This window comes from Octodon degus, unplaced genomic scaffold, assembly GCF_000260255.1.
Source record: "Octodon degus isolate 3935 unplaced genomic scaffold, OctDeg1.0 scaffold00016, whole genome shotgun sequence".
Lineage (NCBI taxonomy): Eukaryota > Metazoa > Chordata > Mammalia > Rodentia > Octodontidae > Octodon > Octodon degus.
Genome location: NW_004524592.1, coordinates 16,753,123 through 16,764,791, shown reverse-complemented (window position 1 = coordinate 16,764,791; position 11,669 = coordinate 16,753,123). Strand labels below are relative to the sequence as shown.

The 11,669-nt window shown below is 35.7% G+C and overlaps 1 protein-coding gene across 1 annotated transcript in view; it reads right to left on the bottom strand.

Moving 5' to 3' along the window:
• The window catches only part of Hgsnat (heparan-alpha-glucosaminide N-acetyltransferase), a 34,688-nt gene that overhangs the window by 16,734 nt on the left and 6,285 nt on the right, over positions 1–11,669 (bottom strand). Inside the window, exons 3-5 of the mRNA XM_023710079.1 lie at positions 5,599–5,735; positions 5,090–5,211; positions 3,264–3,333 (exon numbers count right to left, since the gene is read on the bottom strand). Of these exons, the coding sequence (XP_023565847.1) occupies positions 3,264–3,333; positions 5,090–5,211; positions 5,599–5,735 (329 nt within the window). The remainder of the gene's footprint in view (positions 1–3,263; positions 3,334–5,089; positions 5,212–5,598; positions 5,736–11,669) is intronic.

Genomic DNA, 11,669 nt, shown 5'->3' with positions numbered 1-11,669 from the left:
ATTGCCAAGTTTAAATTCATCTGTTCAACCTACTGAGCCTGAGAATCAAAAAAAAAAAAAAAAAAAAAAAAAAAAGGCAAATGTAAAGTCTTTTATAAGACTTTACATTTGCAGCTCTACATACAGGCCCAGAGTTCAATCCCCAGGACTGCCAAAAATAGTAAGACTTTGTCCACACAAGGAAATATTAGGATAAACTATTATATACAAAAAGCAAAAATCAGTTAAGCAAGAGGCTAAGGCAGGAGCCAAGACTGAAAAACTTAATGAGATGCTGTCTCAAAATAAAATGCAAAGGGTTAGGGATCAAACACAAGCACATTCAAGGACTTGAGTTCAATCCCCAGTTTAAAAAAAAAAGACGAAATCCTCCATCTGTGTTTGACTGCCACCATATAGACATACATGGGTACACACTGAGAAAGCACACAAGCAACCTTGCAGTGACTGCAATAATTAATGACTGACTTTTTTCTTTTCATATGATTTAATTTTTTTAAATCCAGATTATATGAAATGTATTTATAGTAAGTCCCCAACTTACAAATATTTGACTTACATATATTACAAATATGTATTACAAATATACAAATATTTGACTTACACAACTTATATATATTATGTAAATGTACTGTGTAAGACATACTTTGTCCAACTTACAAACAAATCCAACTTAAAAATGTTCTCCAAACCTGTTTGTTGAGTCTTGGACTTACTATACATCAATATTAAAAGAAAAACATATTATTTTTAAATGAAATCAATAACTTAGAGAAAAAACTTTCAGAAAGTCAACAAATTTTGCATTAACTTTGCCACATCTGAATTATCTAATGTACAGAAGCTCCACTCTTCTTTTTGTCATGGAAAGTTTCAAGCACATACAGGGAAAGAAATTAGTACAATGAACCACCATCATTCAGTTCAACAAATACCACAACTAACCTTATGTCACCTGTATTCCTACCCTGTCTTGGCCAGATTATTTTACAGAAAATCCCAGATCATATCATTTCATCTATACTACTGTTTGTATCTCTAAGAGATATGAACTATTTTATTTCTAAAAATAATTATGATAACCATTATCATATTTTAAAATGTTAGCAATAATTCCTTAATATCACACATCCAATTCAGTTTACTGATCTCATTTTTTTTGTTTGTTTTATTTTGTTGTCTTTACAGTTCAATTGATTAAGATCAATATCAGAATATAATCCATCCATCTAATGCATTTATTTGTAATTTCTCTTTCTCCCCCTATAATACAACTCCCATTTCTACTCTACTCCCATTGCTAACATCAGCATCACATGCAAAAGACAAAAACAGACATACTTAAGATCAAAAAGGAGAAGTTATCTTCATTTATTTTAAGAATGTCAAATACTTAATTGTACATCAGATAATTCATACTGGAGCTTGACCCTATGAATGTAAAGAACGTAGGAAAACCTTCAGCCAGTATGCACACCTTGCCCAGCATCTGAGAGTTCATACTGGAGAGAAACCTTTTCAGCCAGGTTGCATACCTTGAAACTATTTTGAATTCCTATCATTTTCTTTTTTGATATTAGATATTGTTTCTAATGTTTATTATCTTTATTCTCTTTAAAATAAATAAAATCAGAATATTAAACCTATAATACTTTAAAAAAAAAAAAGCAAACCAAAAACCCCACTAAATTCTCTCCTACATGCTTGTTCTCAAGTAAAAGGAAAGGACATTTTTTATTTTTTTCTGCTTTTTCTCTACAGAACAACAGAACTTCTGTGGACATGGGTGTGTCAGGAAGCTATGGACAAGAAAGGAGGAACTGTAGCTCTGCTGACAATGACATTCATCCCCCAGGCAGGAAAGGCAGAATCATGTGTAAAGAGGACCTCAATTCCACAGCAGTGCTAGATGGAATTTCTTTTCTTTGCAAATATGTGGTCACAGCTGTCAATTACTTTAAAAAGTGGTGAACAGAACCATGCACATGAACACCAATGAAGGCACACTAATACCCTGGACTGGAATACCATATACATCTTATCAAAAGACTCACAAAATAACACTTTAATCCAAAGAAATAGAACTCTTCTGCCAAAATTCTAGCTGTCCCTAAGAGTAGGGGCCCCCTAGTAATTATTTTACCCTTATACACTGTCAGGTTTCTCATACATGTAATTAAACTATTTCTAAGATGTATCAAGCCAGTAAAATTGCAAAGTTTATGGTAGTCTACTTAAAAGTTAGGTGTTAGTTCTTCCAATCTAGATAAAGATCACCAGTAAAATCATGTGGTCCTTCCTGAGACTCTAACAGGATAAACACATGAAAATTCAATCTGATTTCACTCCTTTAAAAGCATTCAAGAACTTTTCCCTAATGCTGACTAAATAAAACCAAGCCTAAATCAATCAATCTATCTATCTATCTAACTATCTATCTATCTATCTATATTTTTCTCTATCTATCTATCTATCTATCTATCTATCTATCTATCTATCTTTTTTTCCCTAAACTAATTGACTGATGAGAATTATTGTTAGCTGGGCAGATAAAGAGCAAATTCCTCTGCAAACTGTCTCACTGTGTACAGAGAAAAGGAATCAGTGCTTTGGACCTGAGGGTCAGGCCTTCATCTTCTACCTCTACCACCAGGCTCCAGTCTAGGTGCAGGCAGGTAGCAAGCAAACTAGACTACAGGGTGGCCTCAGAGGTGGAGAGGGAAGAGATCACAAGCCACTTGCACTCACTGAACAGGAGGTCCTTTAGGAAATAATTACTTCTCAAGGAATTTCTTCATTTATGCCCAAGTGAAAAAAAGGCAAAAACTCACTGAAACCTTCTGTATCTTTTTCCTATATTCAGAGACCATGTCTTAGTCTACACTTACTCTCTGACACCCAAAACTACAACAGACAAGGTGAACACAGGTTAATCAAAGAATAATGGTCTTTGCATAACACCATCTAGACAGAACAATAATCATTTGAGGGATCAAACTGTCCTTTCTAAATATATAATCTCGGGGCTGGAGAGATGGCTCAGTGGTCTAAAGCACCTACTTAAAACAAGCATAGCAAAGCACAGGGACCGCGATTCAATCCCCCAGCACCACATGCCAGCCAGCCCCACCCCCAGGTGGGCTGAGCTGGCCACACACACACACACACACACACACACATGCAATAAATAAATGTAAATAAATAAATAAATATATAATCTCTGTGTTCTACTTTCCCCAGTTGTGTCCTCCCCAGCACCTTACCTCAGCAAGAACCTTAGGAAGAATACTGCAATGATGACCACTAGACCAACAAGGAATGCAACAATCACAGCTACAGAAAGAAAAGATCTTCATCAAAAATGTCATCATAAGCATCAATTTTTGTCAAGGCATTACACTTAATCTACCAATGAAAAATGAAACAATATATAAACAAGTTTCAATAAATTAAAAGTTTTCAACTCAGAAAAAATGAAACAAATGAGGGAAAATGCCTCTTTCTTATGTTAAATTTCCCATAAATAATTAAAAACATTTCATGAAGGGAATACTAATTTTTATTTAAAAAATAGAAAATCTATACAAAAGTACAGAAAATTGTATAATTTCCCTTGAGCCCACAATTCAGACTCTAGAATTATCAAATATTGCCATTCTTGGGGCTGTGGTATAATCTAATGGTAGAGCACTTGCCTAACATGAGCAAAGCCCTGAGTTCTAAGCCCGGCACCACAAAAAAAAAGATGTTACTGCTTGTTTCATTTATTATTCTCTTCTCCTTATTTGGCTAATGTATTTTAAAACATATTCTAGACATCATATCACTTCATCCCTACATTTTTCCGTAAGTACTCCTAATGCACATGGACCTGTAATGTAAAAGGGACATTAACTTCCTGTAACTCAAAATAGTGCACTGAAAAGGATGGGCAGTATTCCACCTAACAACGCAAAACTTCTACAAAATAACTAGCCTTCAGAACTACAAAAAAAAAAAAAAAAAAAAAAAAAGGCAAAACTACCATGATCATGAAAAATAAAGTATGAAGAAATGTCCTAGGCTGAAGATGAAGGATATCTGAAAACTAAATGCAATATGACATCTTTGAGTGAACTATAGATTAAAAGAAAGGAGATTGAAATGAACAATTAGAGAAAGCTAAAAAAGATTACAGACCAGTACTTTATGAATGTGAAGTTCCTGATCTCAGTAATAGTATGTGGGGTAACTATACTCTCATAAAATTAAAGGACATAAGGAAAGCAAGTTGATGCCTATTTAGAAACTCTTTACTTGAAACATTCTGTAACTGTTAAACTATTTCAAAATTGAAAATTTCTTTAAAATATATTTTCTGTCATTAAATTACAATGTCTCACAACATTAACAATAATTCCCTAAAACTAAGGAGGTAGCACTGTGGGCTGGTAAAACCTGGATCCCTTTGATACAAAGTTCCTCTCTCAATTAACAGGTGTTACCTGCTAAATATCCTACCATTCTGCAACATTAAACTGGAATTCTCTCAAGAAACAAAAATTCCCAATATTTTGGTCTCCTTTGGGAATAATGGCCACATGCTTTTTGTAGTAATTTAAAATTGTTAGTTGTAAGGAAAGATTTAAAGGTTTATCTCCTGCTTTTCCTGTCTTAACGTAATTCAGGGTAACCAAATAGTCCTAGTTGATAAGAATGAACTCTTTTTTTTTTTTTTTTTTTTTGTTGAACCAAGGATTGAACTCAGGCCCTTGAGCTTGCCAGGCAAGCACTTATTCTACTGAGCCATCTCCCTGGCCCCGAGGATGAACTCTTGAGATTGGGTGTGGTGGTGGACACCTGTAATCCCAGCTCTTGGGAGGCTGTAAACAGGCAGATCACTACAAGTCCGATCTAGTAGTGACACCCTGAACACCCTGTAGATTGTTCCCTAAAATTAAAAAAAAAAAAACTAAACTAAATGGCATAGATAATCCATAGTCTAGGTTTTTAATTATAAAATGTACTGTGAACTGCTTCACTTTACAAATAGTCAAAACCTAAAATCTGAAAATTCAATTAAAAAACTCAACAAAGAACATGTACATACGAAGATTACTGTCAACTGGATTCTCATTAACAACCAGATCGCAGGCTATTTCATTGACTCCACTGTGGTTGTGCTTTACCAAGAGAGAATAGTTCCCAAATTCTCCAAATCTATATTCCAACCTATAGAGATGAGATAAAATTAAGACAAATAGTTAGACTAGGATATAGAGTTGTACTTTACAAAAGTCATCAAGACAGAATGATATGCATTCCTCAGTACAGATCAAGAGAAATAAAGAAAAATAGTTTAGTCATGCATGGTAGCAGAGGCAAGAGGAGTGAGTTTGAGACAACCTAGCCTATACAGACCCAATCTCAAAGAAGGGGAGAGGAGGGAAGGGAAGGGACAGGGGAAGGGAAGAGACAAAAAAAGAAAGAGGAGGGGAGGAGAAGAGGGAGGGAGAAAGAAGGAAGATATTTTAAAAACATGAAAAACAAAATCATACAGAAATGCAAAGCAAAGAAAAAATGCAATCTTCTGTTAGACTAATAGTAGCAGGCACAAACCTACAAACTTCCTTTTCTTCCAATGTATTATTAATTTGCAGAATGGAGCCATGTTGGGTGCTGACCGAGACTGATGCAATGGCTGGCTTCCCAGGTTTTCTACTATGGGAAATATTTACAAGCAACTGGAACAAGCACTAGAAGATAAAAACAGCAGGAAAACTGAAGGATTTTTTAATCTTTGGCTTTCTGGTGTTTTTGGCTGTAATGGGTGTCAAACCCAGGGCCTTCAACATGAGAGACAAGGGCCCTACCACTGAGCTAGAGTCCAGCTCTGCCAGGGGCTTCTGAAAGTCTGTCAGCTGTACAGCTGGGCAGGTGGGCAGCTCACCTATAGTCCAGAAGAATCATTGCAAGTTCAAGGCCAGTCTTAACTACATAGCAAGACCCTGTCTCAAAAACAAATTAACAAAAGAACAAAGGAAGGAAGTCTCTCAGTCGTTGAAAGACATGGGCTGGCGAGATAACTCAGCGGTCTAAAGCCTGCTTTGGCAAGCTTAGGCTAGCTTAGGCAAATGCTGAGCAAGGACTGTAGTTTGATCCCCACCACATGCCAGCGCCAGCCTGGCCTCCAGGGTGGGCTGAGTCAGCCACAAAAAAAAAAAAAAAAAAAAAAAAGAAAAGAATAATCAACTGAAGATTTTTTTTTTTTTTTTTTTTCAACTGAAGATCTTGATGTGACTTTTTCTTACACTCATAGAAAACTTAAAAATTCCAGTAACTTGGATAAAATACAACTATGATTTTATATTAAAACAATGACTAGGTCACTATGGAATTGATTAATCTTTTATTTACCATAAAATTTCACAAAGTAATAAATATAGCCTTCATTAAACTTTGCATCTTATTTTACTATTTAGCAAATAAATTGTCATGACGCTAGTTAACTTTCATACTTAATAATAGCCATTATATTTCATCAACTACTATAATTTTGGGTACTTGAACTGGTTTCAATGCTTTTTGCTGTTTTTGTAAATATATGCAATCAGGCATGGTAGTACACACCAGTTATCTCAACACTCAGGAAACTGAGACAGGAGGATCACCATGACTTCAAGGTGAGCTTGGGCTACAGTGAAACCTTAACTCAAAAAATAAAAAATAAAGAAGTAAATAAATGAATTATAAATGTATTGATTTAAAAGATCAACAACAGGCCAGACATATAGCTCAACAGATTAAAACACCTGCTTAGGCAGAGTACACTGACCTACTAGGGTTTGATCCCCGGTGTACCGTGCTGGCCCTGCCCCCAGGGCACACTGAGACAGCAATTGAGACTAGGCATGGTGGTGGGTGCATGTAATCCCAGCACTTGGGAGGCTGAAAACAGGAGTCTGATCTACGTAGTGAGACCCTGTAGACCCTGTACTAAATACATTTTTTAAAAAACCTAAAAGATCAACATCCTTTTACATCTTTCCCTAAAGTAAATTTTGAAAATTGGGATTAATGCCTAAAAATAATAATTTCAATGATTCCTGTTATAAGTAACCAAAAATCACAATAAGTAAAATTATAATGATATATTAATTTTTCTATAACCTTTCCAGGATCATTTTTTGTTTTGTTCATTTACTATTTAGTCACAGCATTAATATTACATTTTAAATTATCAGTGGACTAATAAATCGATATTTTGCGGTTTTGTTTCTTATAGTGAAACCATCAGTCTAACTAAAGTTCTCCTGAATATAATCTTAAGAACTATGCCCTTACTGGCTAGGGAGATAGTTCAGCAGTCTAAATGCCTGCCTGGCAAGCACAATGACTGGGGTTCAATCCCCCAGTACTGCACCCCGTACCAGACACTGAAACTGAGCGTGGTGGTGCATACCTGTAATCCCAGCACTGGGAAGGCTGAGCTAGGAGGGTCACTATGACTCCAAGATGCATAGCAAGATCCTGGACCAATCAAAATTTTAAAAAGACAGTCTTGAGGTTGATGATCAATCAAACGAAAAACCTCGTAAAAATAGCTAAGGTCCAAGAAAAAAAACCAATCTGACTAGATAATACAAAAAAACTAAAAAAAGGTTAGTTGGGATAAATGAAGAATTAGAAGACAGCACAAACAGTATAAGCAACCTGTTCACAAAAGTAACAGCTGAAAACTTTCCAAGTACAGAAGAAAAAAAAAAAAAATCTGAGAGTGTGAGGCATATAAAATAGTCAAGATCAGACAAAAAAAAAAAAAAATACATAAAGATATGTAATAGTCAAGAGCCAGAAATCCAATACAAGCAAAGAATATTTAAAGCTGTTACAGAAAAGAAATAAATCATCTATAACGAAAGACCATCAGAGGCTGGGACTGGTGACACATGCTGGTAATCCCAGCACTCAAGAGGTTAAGGCTGGACGATCACTGGGAATTTGAGGCCAGCCTGAGCTGCAAAGTGAGCTCAGAGCCAGCCTGAAGGTCTCATGAATAAATTGTGATGAGAAAAGTGGCTGTCTCAAAAAGACAAACAAAAAAAAGCAAAGACCCACAAGAATCAATCGTAACAGACTTAACATAAAACCCTTAAAGAAGGGGAGTTTGGAATGAAGTATTTCAAGCCCTAAAAGAAAATAACTTCCAACCCAGGTTGATGGACTCCAAAAATTATGGAAAAGTATGATACTTCTATGATGAAGAAGAACTTGAGAAATTCACAACCACCAAGTCAGCCCTCTAAAAAAGTTTTGAAGGATATTCTAAAAAGAGACATTGAAGATACCATTCCAAGAACTCCAATGGAATTAATCCACCAGGCAAGGCAAGTAAACAAAAGGGGCAAAAGGGAACCAACAGGAAAATAATATGACAAAGATGTTCAGACTTACAAATATCAAGGTGAATGGAAAGAAACAGATTGCCAGAATATCAAAAAGAATGACTCAACAATATGCTGAACACAAGTAACACATTTAATTTAATGAAACATTCATAGACTGAAAGTCAAAGGATAGGTAGCAATATTTCATGCAAGAGCAACCTGGAAAAAAAGTAGAAGTAGCTATTCTATTTGCAAACAATATGAACTTCAAGCCAAGACTGATCAGAAGAGACAAGGAAGGTCACTACATACTTGCTACGGAAACATTTCAAGAGAAATAAGCAACAATCCTAAGTATATATGCACCAAATACTGGCATATTCAACTATACAAAACAAACACAAATAAATATTTAAAAATCACATAAGCTCTAATACAATTGTAATAGGGACCTCACTATCACAGAGAGATCAACTAGACAAAAAATCAACAAAGAAATATAAGACTGAGCCAAACCTTTAAACACATGAACTTGGTAGATGTTCTGTGTTTCACCCAAAAACAAAAGATACATTCTTCTTGGCTTCACATAAGCACTTTCTCCAAAACAGACCACATATTAGCTCATAGAACATACTTAAGTAAATGCATACAGATTGAAATTATTCCATACATATTAAGAGATCACAGTGCAACACAATGGAAATCAATGGCCAAAAAAACACGACAAAAATTATATGCATACATGGAAATTAAATAACATTACTGAATCACCAATGGGTCAAAGATGAAATTAGACAGCTTCTACAATTAAACAATAATGGCAATATAACATACTGGAACTTATGGAATGCAATGAAAGTAGTCCTATCAGGGAAATTTATAGTGGTAAATTCCCACATCAAAAAAAAAAAAAAAAAAAGCAGGGGCTGGGGAGATAGCTCAGTAGAGTAAGTGCTTGCCTGGCAAGCACAGGATCCTGAGTTCAATCCCCAGTACCGAAAAAAAAAAAAAGCAAGCTCAAATAAATAAGCAACTGTTGAACCACAAAATTTCAGAAAAAGAAGAGCCACCTAAATCCAAAGCATATATGAGGGAGTAAATTATGAAGATCAGAGTAGAAATTCAAGCAACTGAAACTAATAAAACAATACAAAGAATCAATGAATTGGAGAGTTGATTCTTTAAAAGATTAAATGAGATAGACAAACCCTTAGCCAAACTTATCAAAAAAAGAAGGAACAGCCTCAAGTGGGAATGAGCAAAGTGAAATCACATCAGATCCCACAGAAATCCAGAAGATCATCAATACCAATTTTGAGAGCATATACTCTGATAAGTTGGAAAAATGAGAAGAAATGGACAGAGTTCTACATACCTAAGTATTACCTAACCTTAATCAAAATATAAAAATTCTATGTAAACAAATACCAGTTAAATTCACTATGAGAGAATTAAGGAAACCATACCTTTCAGAATAGAATCAAGAAAAATGAAATATTTTGAACTAATGTAACAAAGAAAAAGACCTTTACATTGAAAACTGCACTTCTGTGAAAAAGGATATTAAGGAAGATATCAGAAAATGGAAAGATATCCCATTCTTTGATAGGCAAAACCAGTAGAGTGAAAACAGCCATATTTGTAAAACTGTTGTACAGATGTAATGGAATCCCAATCAAAGTACCAACAGCACACCTCACAGAACTAGAGAAAACAATTCTAAAATTCAAAGGCAAGACAGGGTGCATCACAATCCCCGATCTGAAGTTACACAACAAAGCCATTGTGATAAAAACAGCATGGAATTAGCAAGGAAAAAAAAAAACATAGCCAGGGATCAATAGAACAACAGAAGATAGGGAACCAATTCCAAGCACACTCAGCTACCTTATTTTTGACAAAGAGGCCAAACACATTCATTGGAAGAAAGCCCCATGAATAAATCGTGCTGAGAAAACTGGCTTTCCACATGCTGAAAATGAAACCTAGACCCATATCTCTCACCATTCACTAAGCTAAAATCAAAATGGATCAAGAAGCTAAATGTAAAAACAGAAACAATCGGGCCAGCAAGATAGCACAGCAGACTAAGCGGCCTGCTTAGGCAAGCACAGGGACTGGGGTTCAGTCCCAACACCACATGCTGCACAGGCACACAGGTCCTGCCCCCTGGGTGCACTGAGCCCACCATAGAGACGGGGCATGGTGAGGCAGGCCTGTAATCCCAGCACTGGGGAGGCTGAAAACAGGAGGATCACTATGAATCCAAGCTGTATGGTACAAAATACATTTTTTTAAAAAAAGAAACAATCTTTAGGAAGATAGGTAAAACTATTAAAGACAAAGGTGTAGGGTAGGCAAAGACTTCAAGAACAATACTCTGATCACAGAGAAATATTATAATCAACAATTAGGATCATATCAAATTAAAAGGCCTCTGAATAGCAAAAGAAACCACTAAGAAAGCGAAGATACAACCCACAGAAAGGGAAAAGTTTCTACCAGCTACTCCTCAGACAAAAGACTAACATCTAGAATATAAAAAGAACTTAAAAAAAAAAAAAAAAAAAGATCAAATTTACCAAACTTAAAAACCCAATCCAAAAATGGGCATTTGAAATGCATGGAGACTTCTCAGAGGTACAAACAGGAAATAAATTTAAGAAAAATGCTCAGCATCACAGATCATTTGAAAAATACAAATTAAAACAATACTCTTCTAATAGCCCATATTTTTTGTATTTTCTAATTATCATTATTTTACTTTTGTCTTTTTCTCTTTTTCTTCAGTTCTAGGGACTGAACCCAGGGCCTTCCTACTTAGCTACTCCCAAGACTTCCTCTTTTTATTAATTTATGTATTTGGTACAGGGTCTCACTACACAGCTCAGACGCATAGTGATCCTTCTGTTTCAGCCTCCCCAGCACATGCCTGGTTTCAGTGGCCAGCTCAGGAGGCCCGGGACAGGGCTGGCACTGCACGTAGTATCAGGGATTGAACCTGAGTTCTTGTGCTTGCCAGGCAGGTGCTTAGACTGCTGAACCATCCCCCAGCCCATGACTTTCTAATTTTTAAAACAGGTCTCACTAAATCATTAGGTAGCCTAGGCTGGGATCAACCTGCTACAGTCTCCCACTGTGATGGGACTATAGTTATGCACCACCATGCCTGAGTAAAGTTCAAAATTCAAAATTTATGGCTAGACATTATTCTCTAGTTATTTAACCTTTAAAGGTCATAAAAGTCCTTACAATTTCCAGGCCAAGATCTCTCTCTTGAAATGACAGGAGATATATATA